We start from the raw sequence: 17,935 nt of genomic DNA on the forward strand, positions 1-17,935 counted from the left end.
CCTGTCTTCACCCAGACCCTCCCCACGTCCCCGCATGTCTTCACCCAGACCCTCCCCACAGCCCCGCCTGTCTTCACCCAGACCCTCCCCACGTCCCCGCCTGTCTTCACCCCTCAGACCTTCCCCACGTCCCCGCCTGTCTTCACCCCTCAGACCCTCCCCACGTCCCCGCCTGTCTTCACCCCTCAGACCCTCCCCACGTCCCCGCCTGTCTTCACCCCTCAGACCCTCCCCACGTCCCCGCCTGTCTTCACCCCTCAGACCCTCCCCACGTCCCCGCCTGTCTTCACCCCTCAGACCCTCCCCACGTCCCCGCCTGTCTTCACCCAGACCCTCCCACAGCCCCGCCTGTCTTCACCCCTCAGACCCTCCCCACGTCCCCGCCTGTCTTCACCCCTCAGACCCTCCCCACGTCCCCGCCTGTCTTCACCCAGACCCTCCCCACAGCCCCGCCTGTCTTCACCCCTCAGACCCTCCCCACGTCCCCGCCTGTCTTCACCCAGACCCTCCCCACGTCCCCGCCTGTCTTCACCCCTCAGACCCTCCCCACGTCCCCGCCTGTCTTCACCCAGACCCTCCCCACGTCCCTGCCTGTCTTCACCCCTCAGACCCTCCCCACGTCCCCGCCTGTCTTCACCCAGACCCTCCCCACAGCCCCGCCTGTCTTCACCCCTCAGACCCTCCCCACGTCCCCGCCTGTCTTCACCTCTCAGACCCTCCCCACGTCCCCGCCTGTCTTCACCCCTCAGACCCTCCCCACGTCCCCGCCTGTCTTCACCCAGACCCTCCCCACGTCTCTGCCTGTCTTCACCCCTCAGACCCTCCCCACGTCCCCGCCTGTCTTCACCCAGACCCTCCCCACAGCCCCGCCTGTCTTCACCCCTCAGACCCTCCCCACGTCCCCGCCTGTCTTCACCCCTCAGACCCTCCCCACGTCCCCGCCTGTCTTCACCCCTCAGACCCTCCCCACGTCCCCGCCTGTCTTCACCCCTCAGACCCTCCCCACGTCCCCGCCTGTCTTCACCCAGACCCTCCCCACAGCCCCGCCTGTCTTCACCCCTCAGACCCTCCCCACGTCCCTGCCTGTCTTCACCCCTCAGACCCTCCCCACGTCCCCGCCTGTCTTCACCCCTCAGACCCTCCCCACGTCCCTGCCTGTCTTCACCCCTCAGACCCTCCCCACGTCCCCGCCTGTCTTCACCCAGACCCTCCCCACGGCCCCGCCTGTCTTCACCCAGACCCTCCCCACGTCCCCGCCTGTCTTCACCCAGACCCTCCCCACGGCCCCGCCTGTCTTCACCCAGACCCTCCCCACGTCCCCCGCCTGTCTTCATCCCTCAGACCCTCCCCACGTCCCCGCCTGTCTTCACCCCTCAGACCCTCCCCACGTCCCCGCCTGTCTTCACCCAGACCCTCCCCACATCCCCGCCTGTCTTCACCCAGACCCTCCCCACATCCCCGCCTGTCTTCACCTGAGACCCGCCCCCACGGCCCCGCCCATCTGCCCCTGTGCAGTCCTTCATTTCACAAATGCCCTCCCCTCACTAGGAGTGGAGCAGGAAATCGTGGCTAGCGTGTGCGCTCTGTGCTCAGGATGGGAATCTATGCACAGCAGCGTCCTGTCTCCACGGGAGAATTCCTATGTTTGCTGCCACCTGCAGAACTCTCATTCCCCGCTTCCTTGAGCAACACCCTCCCGCCCCCCCAGCCCCGGACCGCCCCCTACTCCCTGTCCCCGGGCGTTCCTCCTGGGCCTCCTGCACTGAGTCCCCGGCGTTCCTCCTGCAGTGAGTCCTGGGCGTTCCTCCTGCAGTGAGTCCCGGGCGTTCCTCCTGCACGTGAGCCCCCGGGCGTTCCTCCTGGGCCTCCTGCACGTGAGCCCCCGGGCGTGCCTCCTGGGCCTCCTGCACTGAGTCCCCGGGCGTTCCTCCTGGGCCTCCTGCACTGAGTCCCCGGGCGTTCCTCCTGGGCCTCCTGCACTGAGTCCCCGGGCGTTCCTCCTGGGCCTCCTGCACTGAGTCCCCGGGCGTTCCTCCTGCAGTGAGTCCCCGGGCGTTCCTCCTGGGCCTCCTGCACTGAGCCCCCGGGCGTTCCTTCTGGGCCTCCTGCAGTGAGTCCCCAGGCGTTCCTCCTGTGGCCCACCCTCAGGGCGATGAGGTTACACGCCTCACATGACCCCACCCTCCGCCTGAGGGTGGGGTCATGTGAGGCAGTGAGTCCCCGGGGTTCCTCCTGCAGTGAGTCCCGGGCGTTCCTCCTGGGCCTCCTGCACTGAGTCCCCGGGCGTTCCTTCTGGGCCTCCTGCAGTGAGTCCCCGGGCGTTCCTCCTGGGCCTCCTGCAGTGAGTCCCCGGGGTTCCTCCTGGGCCTCCTGCACTGAGTCCCCGGGCGTTCCTCCTGCAGTGAGTCCCCGGGCGTTCCTCCTGGGCCTCCTGCACTGAGTCCCCGGGCGTTCCTTCTGGGCCTCCTGCAGTGAGTCCCCGGGCGTTCCTCCTGGGCCTCCTGCACTGAGTCCCCGGGCGTTCCTCCTGGGCCTCCTGCAGTGAGTCCCCGGGCGTTCCTCCTGCAGTGAGTCCCCGGGCGTTCCTCCTGCAGTGAGTCCCCGGGCGTTCCTCCTGCAGTGAGTCCCCGGGCGTTCCTCCTGCAGTGAGTCCCCGGGGTTCCTCCTGCACTGAGTCCCCGGGCGTTCCTCCTGGGCCTCCTGCACTGAGTCCCCGGGCGTTCCTCCTGCGGTGAGCCCCCGGCGGGCCCTCGGTGGCACCCCTTGCTCTCGTGGAGGTCGGCCTGCACCCGTCTGCGCCGCCAGTGCCACATGCAGTCCGCGTGTGCGGACCTCGCTGGGCGACCCGCCGGCCCGGTCGCTGGGCAGCTGCTCTGCTGGCTGTGGTGACGGTGCTGCCTGGTCCTGGGCGTTCCTGGAGGTGTGAAACACTGCCTCCCCTTCGGCGCAGGTGCTGAGCATCGAGAAGATGGAGGACACGAGCCTGCTGCCCAGCCCGGTCATCGTCAGTGTCCGGGGCCAGATGGCCTTCCAGTTCATCGAGCTGAAGGACAGGGACGCGCTGGTGGAGGCGCTGCTGGGCCGGCTGCGGCGGGTGCAGGCCGACCTCCCCGCGCACGGCAGCGCCTCGCCGGGCGATGACAGGGTGCGCCCTCGGCAGCGGGTCCGCGCGCAGCCCTCTTGTCCCACCCGTTGGGCCTCGGTGTCCAGAGGGAGTGCGCCTAGCGGCGTCCAGCACCCACGGGGCCGGTCGGCTGTGGCCTGTGGCTGTCTGCCGTCTCTGACGGTCCTGGGCCGTGTCCTCAGGCGGAGGGTGGGGTCATGTGAGGCGTGTAACCTCATCGCCCTGAGGGTGGGCCACAGACAGGGCCTGGTCCCGTCCCCCCCTTCCCCCCGCACCCGCCTGCCCCCCAAGCAGGGGGTGGACCGGAGACAGCGCTCAGTGCTCTGGAGGCCACAGCAGTCCCCGGGCAGCGCAGGGGACCCCCTTCCCCTGAGGGTTGAGCCGCTGGGCCTCGGGGCGTGTGCTTCCTGAGAGTCGTGCGCTCACCTCCGGCTGCGTCCTGTGCCAAGGCAGCCACTGCCTCCTCCTCCCACGCAGACGCCGCCTGCGCTTCAGTCCACGAGCGCGAGCAGTGACCACACGTTCGGGGACCTGGAAGTGGTGTCTTCTCCGAGCAGCGAGGAGAGCGGAGCGGAGAGCCCGCGGCAGCGCCCTGAGGCCCCGGGCGCTGTCCTGCCCTTGGTGGGTGCCGGCTTCCTGGCGGGCGCTCCTGGGTGGCAGGAGCAGCCTCCCAGCCCCTGCTCCTGAGCTCAGCATCGCAGCGGGCGGGCGGGCGGGTGCCGGCGCCCGGAACAGCAGCCCCTGGCGTGCTGGCCCCCAGAGGAGGGCTGCTGGCCCCCGGGGAGGACGCAGTGCCCTGGGCGGGCTCCCCGCACGCCCTCCTCCGGCCCGGGCAGCTGCGTCCTCCCAGGCATCGCTCCTCCGGCTCCGGGCGGTGTCTCCTGTCCTGCTTTGTTGAACTGAAACATGTTGCTGCCTCAGTAGTTTCTTCTCTGGCGGGAGAGCCGGAGGGAAGTGAGTGCAGGAGGTGAGTGAGCAGGAGGCCGTGCTTTGAGGCGGCGGCTCTGCTGGGCCGAGCGCGCTCTTCCCGGCTGCGCGGCGCGTCCTCCTGCTCCTCACCGCGGGCTCGCTCACCCACACGGAGCCCCTGGGCTGCACACGGAGGCCTCGGCCACTGGTGCACGAAACGGGTGAAAACAGCGCGCAGGCGAGTGTGTGTGCGTGAGTGTGTGTGTGCACATGTGTGTGCGCGCGTGTGTGAGTGTGCGCGTGTGAGTGTGTGAGAGTGTGTGTGTGTGTGAATGAGGCAGTAAGAGCCTCCGTCAGCACCTCACGTAGACGGAGTGGCTGCCTGCCCCAGGGTGATCAGGCCGCTCGGCTGCCTGGTGAGCCGCAGCTCTTGCTCTGATAGAGCCACGCGGTGTTTTCAGTGTCTCCTCCGGGCAGGAAGCTCAGGGCAGGTTCGGATCTGCCCGCTCCCCTTTGCCCTCCACCCTGTCCCCCTCCCCCTCTGTGGGCTGGTCCAACAGCGGCTCCGGCCAGGCCTGATGAGCACCCTGGGCCTCCATCCCCCCGCCCCCTTCCGTCTGCGTTGGGTCACGTTAGCGTTGGGACGGCGTTTTCTTCCCGTCCAGTTTGTCAAGGAAATGGCGCTTGGCTGTGGGGGGCGGTGGGGGCCGTGGGGGGGGCATGGGGGAGGGAAGCGGGGGCGGGGCGGGCTTCTTTGTGGTTAACGATGTCCCTTTCCCAGCCCAGGGAGGAGGTGAAGACACGCCTGTGGAGGGACCACCTTGCGGAGTACGGCAGGACCGTGTGCATGTTCCGCACCGAGAAGGTCCGGAGGCTGGTGGCCATGGGCCTCCCCCAGTGCTTGCGCGGCCGGCTCTGGCTGCTCTTCTCAGGTGAGCGGGCCTGTGCTCTGGGCCCATGTGATTTCTGGAGCAGGCGTGTGCCGGGTGTGACCTGGGGGCCTGGGGGCCGGCTGAGCGGTGGTTGTGACCTGGGGGCCGGCTGAGCGCTGGGTGTGTGGGGCCGGCTGAGCGGTGGGTGTGACCTGGGGGCCGCCTGAGCGCTGGGCTGACCTGCTTGCTCCTGCCACCTCTGGGCCTCCCTGACAGGTGGGCCCCTCAGGTCCCCGCCTGCGTCTGGCTGGCCGCAGCGAGGCTGGAGTCTGTCCTGTCCTGGGCTCTGTGAGGAGCCGCCCCTGCAGGGAAGGGCCTTTCTGGGTGTGAGCCCTCAACAGGCTGCGCCCGGCGCCCCCAGGCAGCTTGCTGGCCGGAGCTGCAATCACCCTGAGCCCTGGCTCCTGGGCTCCTTCCTGGGCCTTCTGTCCTGCTCCCCTGCCTGCCTGCCGCAGCCCCCAGGTCCCCCCTCCCCTCCCCCCCCCTCCCCCCCGCTGCTGCTGCTGTGGGTGCTGGGACCTCACGGGTGGATGGATGGGCTGAGACTCCCGAGCAGGATGCCTCGTCGCCAGGTTGACAGGAGCCATTCGCCCGCGGAGGAGGCCCATCAGGGTGTGACTGCCGTGGGAGGCGGTGGGAGCCAGGAGGGTGCCCGTCCCCGGGGCCTGCTGTGCTCCGGGCAGCGAGTGCCTGAGCTGGGTGTGCACTCCTCCTCACTGCTCACTTCTCCCTCTCCTGGCAGCCACTACCCCTTCTTCCCTGTCTCCCCCCACAGTAGCCCTGCCTGCCCCCTGCCAGAGCCGCCAGGTGCAAGGTGTGGGGGGGCAGGGCCGGGGGCAGAGCAGGTGCAGGGCTGGGGCAGGGCTGAGGGCAGAGCAGGTGCAGGGCTGGGGGCAGGGCCGGGGGCAGGGCAGGTGCAGGGCCGGGGGCAGGGCCCGGGGCAGGGCCGGGGGCAGGGCCGGGGGCAGGGCAGGTGCAGGGCCGGGGGCAGGGCCGGGGGCAGAGCAGGTGCAGGGCCGGGGGCAGGGCCAGGGGCAGAGCAGGTGCAGGGCCGGGGGCACGGCCGGGGGCAGGGCAGGTGCAGGGCCGGGGGCAGAGCAAGGGCAGGGCCGGGGGCAGAGCAGGTGCAGGGCTGGAGGCAGGGCCGGGGGCAGGGCAGGTGCAGGGCCGGGGGCAGGGCAGGTGCAGGGCCGGGGGCAGAGCAGGTGCAGGGCTGGGGGCATGGCCAGGGGCAGGGCCGGGGGCAGAGCAGGTGCAGGGCCGGGGGCAGAGCAGGTGCAGGGCTGGGGGCACGGCCAGGGGCAGGGCCGGGGGCAGAGCAGGTGCAGGGCTGGGGGCACGGCCAGGGGCAGGGCCGGGGGCAGAGCAGGTGCAGGGCCGGGGGCAGAGCAGGTGCAGGGCTGGGGGCATGGCCAGGGGCAGGGCCGGGGGCAGAGCAGGTGCAGGGCCGGGGGCAGGGCCGGGGGCAGGGCAGGTGCAGGGCTGGGGGCAGAGCAAGGGCAGGGCCGGGGGCAGGGCAGGTGCAGGGCCGGGGGCAGAGCAGGTGCAGGGCTGGGGGCAGGGCCGGGGGCAGAGCAAGGGCAGGGCCGGGGGCAGAGCAGGTGCAGGGCTGGGGGCAGGGGCGGGGGCAGAGCAGGTGCAGGGCTGGAGGCAGAGCAGGTGCAGGGCTGGAGGCAGAGCAGGTGCAGGGCCGGGGGCAGGGCCGGGGGCAGAGCAGGTGCAGGGCTGGAGGCAGGGCCGGGGGCAGAGCAGGTGCAGGGCCGGGGGCAGAGCAGGTGCAGGGCTGGAGGCAGGGCCGGGGGCAGAGCAGGTGCAGGGCCGGGGGCAGGGCCGGGGGCAGAGCAGGTGCAGGGCCGAGGGCAGGGCCGGGGACAGAGCAGGTGCAGGGCTGGAGGCAGGGCCGGGGGCAGAGCAGGTACAGGGCCGGGGGCAGAGCAGGTGCAGGGCCGAGGGCAGGGCCGGGGGCAGAGCAGGTGCAGGGCTGGGGGCAGAGCAGTGGCAGAGCAGGGGCAGGGCTGGGGGCAGGGCCACACTCTGGGTGCACTTCCCAGGCCTGTCATGTTGTCTCTGTGCACCTGCCTAAATTTCTTTTAAAATTAAAAATGCCTTCTGTATTTTTATATTTAATAAATATAGTCTATGTTCATATTGCAAAGAAAATAATGGCGGAGCAAGCAAAGAAGGTAACGTTACTCTTCATCTGGTCCTCTAAAGCGGTTTAGGTGGATGGTCTTCCGGGTATTTTAATGAACAAATTCCATTTTATTTTTATTATTTTACCCAATTTTAATTGTATTTCTCCATCCCCACCTGGGGACATGTTGATTGACTTTAGAGAGACAGGAAGGGGCGGGAGAGAGACATGGATCGTTGCCCTCCATACGGCCCCGCCCGCGATCAAACCCGCAGCCTTTGGTGCACGGGGCCACTCCGCCGCCGAGCCACCTGCCGGGCAGTGGACCTGTTGGACACCCTGTGCGGTTATCTTCCCATGTCCCTGGGGCTCCATGTGTGGATTCAACCAACACATTGAAAACATTCGGGGGTGGGGGAGATCCCAGGAAGTTTTAAAAAGCAGCACTTGACTTTGCCCCCTGCCCAGCTCGGCGCCCACCCCAGGGACTGGAGATGGGCAGCCGACCCTGCCATAGTCCCCATGCAACATCAGTCATGTGCAGGCCCGACGCCTTAGAGGGCTTGAACAACATGGGTTGTGGTGGTCGTGGGGGTCCTGGGACCGTTCACACGCTCACCGCGTATTAAAGAACCGACTGCCCAGTCAGTTCACGAGGGCTGTGACCTCAGCGGTCAAAGGGCTGCTGAGGTGTTGAAACTGTTCGCGGTGGGTGCAGCTGCCGTGTGCGTGCCGGGTGCAGCTGTCCGTGTGCGTGCCGGGTGCATTGTCCGTGTGCGTGCCGGGTGCAGCTGTCCGTGTGCGTGCCGGGTGCATTGTCCGTGTGCGTGCCGGGTGCATTGTCCGTGTGCGTGCCGGGTGCATTGTCCGTGTGCGTGCCGGGTGCAGCTGCCGTGTGCGTGCAGCAATGGCTCCTTAATAGTTGTTGCTGTTGCTTCACCGTAGTCGCACCTTCTCCTGTTGACACGTGGGCGCTCAATCTTTCTTGTCGAGTTCATGCATGAAAGTGTGTGTACCTATGTAAGTATGCGTGTGTGTGTGCACGCACACATTCACTCTTTCTGTCCCTGGGGAATATAACTTAGAGGAGCACATTAATAAGCACTTACAGTAGGAACTTTTTGCCCTTTCTATGTGGTTATTCTAAGAAAGGCCATGCTCTTTTCTGTTTGGGGCAGAAATGAAGTCGTTTTGGTTGTGTGCAGTCTCAAAACATTTCAGGAGACCCCACTGAGGTTCTCCGACAGGGCAGGTCCTGTGCCCGCGGACCCTGTCCTGGGAACCCGCCTCCTCGAAACGCCTCTCATCGCCAGATGCCGTAACCGACCTCGCCTCGCATCCCGGCTACTACGGGCGCCTGGTGGAGGAGTCCCTGGGGAAGTGCTGCCTGGCCACGGAGGAGATCGAGCGGGACCTGCACCGGTCCCTGCCGGAGCACCCCGCCTTCCAGACTGAGACGGGCATCGCCGCTCTGAGGAGGGTCCTGACAGCCTACGCCCACCGCAACCCCAGGATCGGGTACTGCCAGGTGAGGTGCGGGGGCCGGCCCTCAGTCCCCACGGCGCTGGCCCTGGCTCTGGTCTGTGTCCAGCCTCGGACCAGCACTGTCCTGGGAAGGCTCTACCCCCGAGACGGTGCCAGGGAGGTAGGGCAGGCTGGGCAGCCGCCTGCCTCTGGCGCGGAGCAGCCTGCTGGCAGCGAGGTCTTCCCTCTGGAATGTGCAGGGTCAGCTTTAATGTGACGGTGCTTTGGGAGGAAGTGGTGTTGGGGTGCTCATGTCCTCAGTGCTGTGGGCAGTGCCTGGGCTGCCCCAGGACTCAGGGGCTTGTTGGGCTTCCGTGGTGCAGACGCACGGATCCCCAGCAGGCCCTCCACGCTGGACTAGGGAAGCTCCTGACACTCAAGATACGAGATCTTAAACGTTGTTTTCCTGGGAATAAGCAAGATCATGGCTGCAGTGTGTGTGCCTGTGTGAACAGCAGTCTAGTTTGGGCCTGAGGGGCACCACAGCGGGTCCCGCAATGCCGGGGGGACCGAGACGGTGGGGCTGACCACAGGGTAACCACAGGGTGGCCAGGGCGGGGAGAGAGAGGACGGGCTGACTGGAGGGGACTGAGATGGCGGCTAGCCACACTGACAGGCACGCGGGCATCCTGCCGCCTGATGCTGGGCTGCAGGGCGGCTGGACGTGTGTGCGGTAATGTCTGCGGCCGTGTGGCCCGCTCAGTGACCCCCGTGGCCCACAGTCCATGAACATCCTGGCCTCCGTGCTGCTGCTCTACGCCGCCGAGGAGGACGCCTTCTGGCTGTTGGTTGCGGTGTGCGAGCGCATGCTCCCTGACTACTTCAACCACCGCGTGCTGGGTAAGCGCCCCCCTCCCCTCGCGCCTCCCCTCCCTGTCGCTGGGTGCCTGGCATGCGAAATGCCTGTGCAGGCCAGGCGACTCTCCCAGTCCTGGCCCAGCGTCTGTGACCCCTCAGCCCTCTGCATCCACTGGAGGCTCCGGGGTTTGCAAAGCTCACTGGCTCGCGGGTGTGACTCACTGGGGTGATTCCCTGCAGTTTTGGCAAAGGGTGGAATAAGGTCACCTACAAGCACAGATTTTGAATAAAAAACAAACACATTGTTTTACGTTGATCACTGAACTCACGAAGGAAAGGAAAATTCAAGGCTCAAGAAACAGTTGAAGGATGAAAACCAGAGGTGTCTCCCCGCTGGGGGGCAGGAGAGGAGGAGGTGAGGGAAGAACACAGGGACGCCGGGCCTCAGGGGCGGCCTGGAGCCCCACTGCCTGGCAGGCCGGGGGGAGAGCGCGCAGCTCTGCTCTGTCCTGAAGCGCCCGGAGCCGTCAGGGTGGCGCCTGTGGGAGCCGCAGTCTGTGGCCCAGCAGCTGTCTGGTGGAGAACGTGGTGCCAAAGCTGCTTTGGTAACACCCTTCGGGCACCTCCCAGTCATGCCGGTGGAGGTGGAGGTGGAGGCCCAGCGTTAGGTGCGGCAGAGGGGCAGGAAATAGCCAGCTGAGATGGCCTTGACAGAGGGCGAGGCCGGGGGAGGGCGACGGACACCCTGGGAGAGGGAGGGCGGCGGGGGCGGCTCTGTCTCCTGCCTCCTGCGGGCCCTGGCGTTCCTTCCTGTGCCTGGCTGGTTCCTGGCTTGCCTCCCTTCCCACTGGGTATTGTGGGAGGTGGTGTAACCTGGTCCAGAGTAGCAATGGGGGAGAGCCTTGGCGTCCAGGAGGCTGCTGCCATCAGTCACCAGGGTGCCAGCCCGGCTCCAGGCAGGCGCACTGCACGCGCCCCGTCCAGGCTGAGCAGGCGAAGGCTCCCTCCGCCCTGCACTGCCTCGGGCACCCTGGGCGCAGCGCCCCCAATGCAGTGGCCTGCTCCGGCGCGGGTGTGACTGACAGTGCTCCCTGCAGCCCTGGCTTCCTCCCACGCAGCCGGCAACTTGCTCTGTCCTCCCTGAGGAGTTTTCGCTGAGCGTGCATATGGCCATTGTCTACCTCAGCCCGTTAGACATTTGAGTTGTTTCCAATTTTTTATACCAAATAAAGTTGTGATGAACATTTAAGCTTTTGTGTGAATACTCCCTGTTGTCAGTTTTCTTGAGTATTTACCTAGGAGTAGAAGTGCTGGGTCATAGGTTAGTTGTATGTTTCACTTCATAAGAAACGGTCAGTTTCTCAAAGCATGTATAATGTAGTCACATGCGTGTGTCAGCAGTGTAGGAGTGTTCTGGCCGCTCCACATCCTTGCTGGCACTTGAAATTGTCTTTTTACTTTTAGCCGTTCCCGTGTGTGAGAAGTGGTACACCATGGGGGTTTGAACTTGCATTCTCTGGTGATTAGTGATGTTGAACATACATGTTCGTTCTTACTGGCCATTTGCTTATCATCTCGTTGAAGAGTGTTCGGTCTTGGCCTGTTGTTAAGAGTGTCGGTGGCTCACTTCCTATCACTGCGTGGCAGGAGCTCTTTATCTGAGTGCAGGGCCTTTGTCGGGGCACTCATGCGAGTGTTCTCGCTGAGTTTGTGTTTCCATGTTATCTTTTGGAGAACATCTCTAATGTTGAAGTCCAAGTTATAATTTTCCTATGATCAGTGCTTTTTGTGTGCTAAGAAATTTTTTCTTTTTCCTGTATTTTCTTTTTTTAAAATTTATCTATATTGGGATATATATACATACATATATATATATATATATATATATATATATATATATAATTGATTTTTCACAGAGAGGAAGGGAGAGGGATAGAGAGCTAGAAACATCGATGAGAGAGAAACATCGACCAGCTGCCTCCTGCACACCCCCTACCAGGGATGTGCCCGAAACCAAGTTACATGCCCTTGACCGGAATTGAACCTGGGACCCCTCAGTCCGCAGACCGACGCTCCATCCACCGAGCCAAACCGGTTCCGGCATATCTGTATTGTTGAAAGTATTACAGATGTTTCCCTTCCCCCCACTCCCATGGGCTCCCCTACCCGCTCCCACCCCAGGCCTTCCCCGACTGTTGTCTGTCCGTGGGCTGTGCATCTGTGCACATAAGCTCGTTGGTTGATCTTTCCCCGCCCCGGGAGTTGCATAGCATTCACATGCAACTCATCCCAAGTGCACTCTGTCTGGTGTGAAGTATGCGATACCCAGACAGACAGCCCCGGACCGAACACTGCCCCCCATGGAGCCGCCCTGGTCACAATGGCAGAAATCTGTCTCCGGTGCTGCTGGCCCCCCGTGGAGGCGCGGAGCTCAGGCTGACGTTAGAGCGCGAGTCCCGCCCGCCACCCGGCCTTCCTCCCCAGGGGCCCAGGTGGACCAGTCCGTGTTTGAGGAGCTCGTCCGGGAGCAGCTGCCCGAGCTGGCCGAGCGCCTGCGCGACCCCTCCGCCCTGGCGTCCCTGTCGCTCTCCTGGTTCCTGACGCTCTTCCTCAGCATCATGCCCCTGGAGAGCGCCGTGCACGTGGTCGACTGCTTCTTCTACGACGGCATCACGGCCGTCTTCCAGCTGGGGCTGGCCGTGCTGGAGGCCAACGCCCGGGCCCTGTGCAGCAGCCGGGACGACGGCCAGGCCCTCGTGCTCCTCAGCAGGTGCGCCCGCTGCGGGCTTGCGGGACGAGGTGGGCACTGCCGTGGGCGAGGGCTGCGCCTGGGGCTCCTGCCCTCAGCCGGTGGCCACCCAGGCCCCTGGCGGCACTGCTGACCCGTGTGGCGAGGCCGTCTCCCCTCCCTCTTCTCGGCCGAGAAAGGGCCCTGCATGCTTCCTCGGAGGAGATCCAGGCCTCGAGTGTCGATGGAACCCGAGTGGCCGGACCGGCCGCGGGCGGGGAGGGGCTCCGGGAGCTGAGGGGAGTGGGCTGACAGGTTCCCGCTCGGAAAGCTGTGGAGCCGGAGCCACCGGCACGGCTCCTGCGCCGGCACCAGAGAGCGGAGCCCTGCGACCGGAGAGCCGGTCGGAAGTCTGGCTCACGATGAACCGGCACCGGAGCTGCTCCCGGCCCTCTTCCCTCTTCCCTCTTTCCTCTTCCCGGGCCGGGGCGCAGGAGCGTGCGTGCAGGTGCTGAGCCACGTCTCGGGCCGGTGACCAGGCGAGGCAGCTGGCTCACCGCTGGGTGTGCTCAGGTTTCTAGATCACATCAAGAACGAGGACAGCCCCGGGCCCCCCGTGGGCAGCCACCACGCCTTTTTCTCCGGCGACCAGGAGCCTCCTCCGGTGACCGACATTGCGGACCTGATCCGGGACTCCTATGAGGTAGCGGGGCCCTGCCTGTCCCGCCGCCTGCGGGCGCTCGCTGGGGAGACGGGATGGGCTGCAGGGGCGGCGGGCTGTGCCCCCGTGCCCAGGAGGGACCCGTCTCCCTGCAGAAGTTCGGGCACCAGTCTGTGGAGCAGATCGAGCGCATGCGCTGCAGGCACAGGATCCGGGTCCTCCAGGGCCATGAGGGCACCACCAAGCAGAACGTGGTGAGTGAGGCCTCCATGGGGCGGAGAGGGGGACAGGGGCGGGTGGGGGGCTGCCCTGGGTTCCCTGTTGGCCTCCAGCAAGAATCCCAGCTTTCTGCCCTGGCCCGTGGCTCGGCTGGTTGGAGCCATCGGCCTATGAACCAAAAGGTGCCGGGTTCGATACCCAGTCAGGGCACATATCAGGTTAATGGTTCAATCCCTAGTTGGGGTGCTTCTAGGAGGCAACTGATCAATCAGAAACATCACATTGATGTTTCTCTCTCTCTCCAATCAATAACCATGGTTTTGGGTAAGGATTTAAAAAGAAAAAGGGTGCCAGATTTCCCCCTTCATGGAGGGGGCACGCTGAGCACTGGTGTGGGTGTCAGACAGACAGGCTGGGAGCAGAGGGCCCCCTGGAACCTCAGGCCCTGTGGAATGAGGACAGTGGCGCCTTGTGGGCCGGAGGAGGCAGCACATAGACATCCCTGCCCTGGCCTGCGTGCTCCTAGACCCGTGGTCGGCAAACCGCGGCTCGCGAGCCACAGGCGGCTCTTTGGCCCCTTGAGTGTGGCTCTTCCACAAAATACCACGGCCTGGGCAAGTCTAGTTAGAAGAAGTTTAAGTTTAAAAAATTTGGATCTCAAAAGAAATTTCAATTGTTGTGCTGTTGATATTTGGCTCTGCTGACTAATGAGTTTGCCGACCACTGTCCCAGACCGTCTGCCCCGCCGTCCGGCCAGGCCAGGGTTGAACTCCACAAGGTCACCTTGGCCGGAGGCCACGTGACTGGTCGCCTCCCATAGGGTCTGTGTCTGGAAGGGGCGGGGGGGGGGGGGGGGCGGGCGTGCAGGCCCCACTCACGCCTTTGCTGTCTGCTCTCCTGCAGCTCCGCGTGGTCAGCCCTGAAGTCTCCTTCTCCCTTGGCGACCTCGAGGTGCTCTATGACTTGTTCAAGGTGCAGGTCTGGGAAGGGGAGGGAGGGACAGGTCGGCCACTGTGCTCAGCCTGCCCGGGTGGCGTGTGGGAGCTGACCTGGGACAGCAGAGGCTGTGGCCACCCTGCCTGCTGCCCACCTGCCCTGCCCTCCCCCCCCCCCCCCCCCCCCCCCGCCTCCCCTCGCCCGCCCCTGCTCTTCTACACCAGGTTCCCGGTCCCATCAGATGGAACAGAGATCCACAGAAACCATCGCTTCATATAGGTTTCCATTACTTAAAATTCAACTCAATGTTCTTACACATCTACACCTATTCCTATATGTATGTAGCTGTATGCATGCCACATAGTCTTAATATTTTTTAATAACTTTATAATCTATCATATTTGTAATAATATGCTAAACCATGTTTCTAATATTTGGTTATTTAGGTAGATTCTCAGGTATTGCTACTTATGCTACAAAGAACATTTTTTTGTTGTTAAAATGTTTTTTATTGATTTGAGAGAGAGAGAGGGAGAGGGAGAAGGAGAGAGAATCATTGATTGCTGCCTCCCACTGGGGGTTGAGTCCTTACATGGCACATGTGGTGGGGGCTCTGCCTGCCGTCCCCCACGAACTTCATCTGTTTTCAAGTCTCACAATTTCTCCTGCTTCAGGAAGAGAAAATACGAAGTCAAAGGTGACTGGGTGTCCCAAGTCCTCTGACTTTGAGAAGGAGAAACAGGGACACATGAAAGCAGGAAGCGGCCCGAACCGGTCTGGCTCAGTGGATGGAATGTTGGCCTGCGGACTCAAGGGTCCCAGGTTCGATTCCGGTCAAGGGCACGTACCTTGGTTGCGGGCACATACCCAATAGGGAGTGTGCAGGAGGCAGCTGATCGATGTTTCTCTCTCATTGATGTTTCTAACTCTCTATTCCTCTCTGTAAAAAATCAATAAAATATATTAAAAAAAAAAAAAGCAGGAAGCGACTGTGCGGTTTAGCATATCCAGTCTTCCATATATTCAGGGTCAGCTATTCTCAATGTGAGAGAACATGTGACATCACAGATCTGGATTTATGTAAAAGATTTATATAATGCAAAAGATTGCTTTAAACTTACATTTCACTAAGTACTAATGTCATTCATCTTTAAAGAGTTTTTTAAAAAAATATATTTTATTGATTTTTCACAGAGAGGAAGGGAGAGGGATAGAGAGCCAGAAACATCAATGAGAGAGACATCGACCAGCTGCCTCCTGCACACCCCCCACCAGGAGATGTGCCCGCAACCAATGTACATGCCCTTGACCGGAATCGAACCTGGGACCTTCCAGTCCGCAGACTGACGCTCTATCCACTGAGCCACACCGGTTTCGGCAATCTTTAAAGAGTTTTTAAAGGAGATAGAGCTGACTATTTCTTGTTTCCTATTTCCATATTTCCTGTGAATGATGTGATTGGTACTTAATGAAATTCATTTTCATATTAGCCTAAAAGTCTTTCATTTTTGTAAGACTAATTACAAATAGAAACTTAAAATAATTTTGAAAATGTGCCTCCAAAGGAAATGCCAATGAAAGTGTCGTGTCACGGTGCCCCGTTCGGTTGCACAGCCTGGTGCCTCCTTGTCCCACCAGCCTCCCTTCCAAGCCCAGGTCAGCATCCTGCTCCACATCGCAGCCCTCTCAGCGGTTGTTCTCCCCTCGTCTGACCTCTGAATGTCCTTGGCTTTCGGTCGGACTTCTCATGTTTCAGTGCTTGAGCCTGTCTGTTTGGATTTTGCATGCACCTCTTGTCTTTTGAGTCAGGCTTTTATTTTGTTGAGGGAAAGGCCTTGAGGAGACGAGTTCAGGAGCCCTTGCTCAGCATCATGGATGGCACCCTCCCTGAGCCTGGGAGGTGCACGTGCGACCATCGTGTCTGTTAACAAGAAAGTCAGCTCTGATTGCCGTCTTTACATACCGTTTCCTATTAAAGATGAGCAGTGTGGTTGGTACTTAATGAAATCTATTTTTATTGTTAATTTGAAGCAATCTTTTTTATCCCCTTAGGCAAGTCTGGTTCTTCCTTTCATTTTAATGAGATACTAGTGGTCCGGTGCACGGATTCTTGCACATTGAAAGGAAATTAATTAGAAGAAATATCTTAATATAAGTATTCGCCCTTTCTCGATAATAGAAGTGTCAACCAAATTCACAATTGACAATGACAGATTGAAACACACGCATGCTATTGGCACCAGTGTGAGCTTTATATGTATCGTGCATGTGCAAGTCAACTTTTATATCCTATCTAATAAAAGAGTAATATGCAAATTGACCATCACTCCAAAACACAAGATGGCCTCCCCCATGTGGTCAAAGATGGCTGCCCCCATGTGGACACAAGATGGCCAGCAGGGGAGGGCAGTTGTGAGAGACCAGGCCTGCAAGGGAGGGCAGTTAGGGGTGACCAGGCAAGCAGAGGAGGGCAGTTGGGGGGACCAGGCCTGCAGGGGAGAGTAGTTGGGCAGGCCTGCAGGGGAGGGCAATTTGGGGGTCCAGGCCTACAGGAGAGGACAGTTGGGGGGACAAGGCCAGCAGGGAGGACAGTTAGGGGCAATCAGGCCAGCCAGGGAGCAGTTAGGCATCGATCAGGCTGGCAGGGGAGTGGTTAGGGGGTGATCAGGCTGGCAGGCAGAAGCGGTTAGGGGCAATCAGGCAGAGGCAGGAGAGCGGTTGGGAGCCAGCAGTCCTGGATTGTGAGAGGGATGTCCAATTGCCCATTTAGGTCCGATCCCACTTGGACAGGGTGCAGGCTGGGCTGAGGGACACCCTCCCCCCCCCCCCCCGTGCACAAATTCCGTGCACTGAGCCTCTAGTATATAGAATAAATTTGCTTTCTGATGTAGCTAAACTTTTTTCAGCCCAGTGAAGCACCCCAACTTCCCTTTCAGGTAATTGTCAGCAACACAGCCGTAAATATCAACACGAAACTGGTTATTGTTGTAGATCATGCAGGGAGAACAAAGGGTAAAATATTTAACTGCAGCAGTGTTTGACAATATTCTGTACAGTGAGAAAACCTGAAGTCATTTTCAAAGTCCACCATTTCTTACTTTTCAGTCAGGTCAACTTTCTAAACTTTGTAAATCTCGGTTTTCTGGCTAATGAGAAGAAAATAGGATTCTACCGAGTCTCCTATCTACCTACTCCAGGGCTTCTGTGAACATCAAATGAGATGAGGCATGGGAAAACGCTTCACAAACATTTGGTTAAACTGTAAAATGTTTGCAGTTGGGTTCCTGGGCTGAAGAAACTGCAAGGAGTCTAGTTGCTAGGGAGAGGAAGTCAGGTGTTGCTACATGATGTCATTACCTGGCACCCACAGTGACTGTTTCTGGCCTGGGCATTTTGCACCACATGGTCTTGGCAGCGTCGGCTGCAATTGGTGGGCTGTCACTCTGGGTTGGTGGCGGGAACTGTGTCCCACTTGGGGGAAGCTGAGTGTTGCTTTGTCGGCGCCAGGTCTGTGGTGACGTTTCTTTGTAAATGGCCAGTGCACGTCACGGCAGCTCCTGCATTGAGCATCTGCCCCCTGGTGGTCAGTGCACATCATAGCGATCGGTTGTATGGTGGGAGGGACACTTCTAGAGGATTGACATGAACAGGCATACCGCAGAAGGACTTGACTTACACACCCTGGGAAGGGCTCACCACAGTAAGTTTAGTTAACACCTTCTCATGGGAACACACACACACACACACACACACAAGAAAACAATGTGTTTTCCCTTACGATGAGAACTTTTAGGATCTATTCTCTTAGCAACTTCCAAATATACCACACACAGTGCTATACAGTCTCCAAGCAGTAATTACCTCCCAGTGTTCACTTATACCTGAAAGTGTGCCCTTTGACCCCTCACCAATTGCCCCACTGACCCCCACCAGTATCACAAACCTGAACTCTTTTTCTGTGACTTTGTGT

General features: G+C 61.3%; 1 protein-coding gene across 1 annotated transcript in view; it reads left to right on the top strand.

The window, feature by feature from the left end:
- TBC1D8 (TBC1 domain family member 8) overlaps positions 1 to 17,935 on the top strand; it is a 107,590-nt gene that overhangs the window by 69,730 nt on the left and 19,925 nt on the right. Inside the window, 10 exon segments of the mRNA XM_079792245.1 lie at positions 2,869 to 2,945; positions 2,948 to 3,145; positions 3,602 to 3,745; positions 4,815 to 4,965; positions 8,413 to 8,627; positions 9,346 to 9,463; positions 11,906 to 12,191; positions 12,723 to 12,852; positions 12,966 to 13,064; positions 13,933 to 14,001. Coding sequence (XP_079648371.1) covers positions 2,869 to 2,945; positions 2,948 to 3,145; positions 3,602 to 3,745; positions 4,815 to 4,965; positions 8,413 to 8,627; positions 9,346 to 9,463; positions 11,906 to 12,191; positions 12,723 to 12,852; positions 12,966 to 13,064; positions 13,933 to 14,001 — 1,487 coding nt within the window.

Source organism: Cnephaeus nilssonii (genome assembly GCF_951640355.1).
Source record: "Cnephaeus nilssonii genome assembly, chromosome: 15".
NCBI classification, from domain to species: Eukaryota; Metazoa; Chordata; class Mammalia; order Chiroptera; family Vespertilionidae; genus Cnephaeus; species Cnephaeus nilssonii.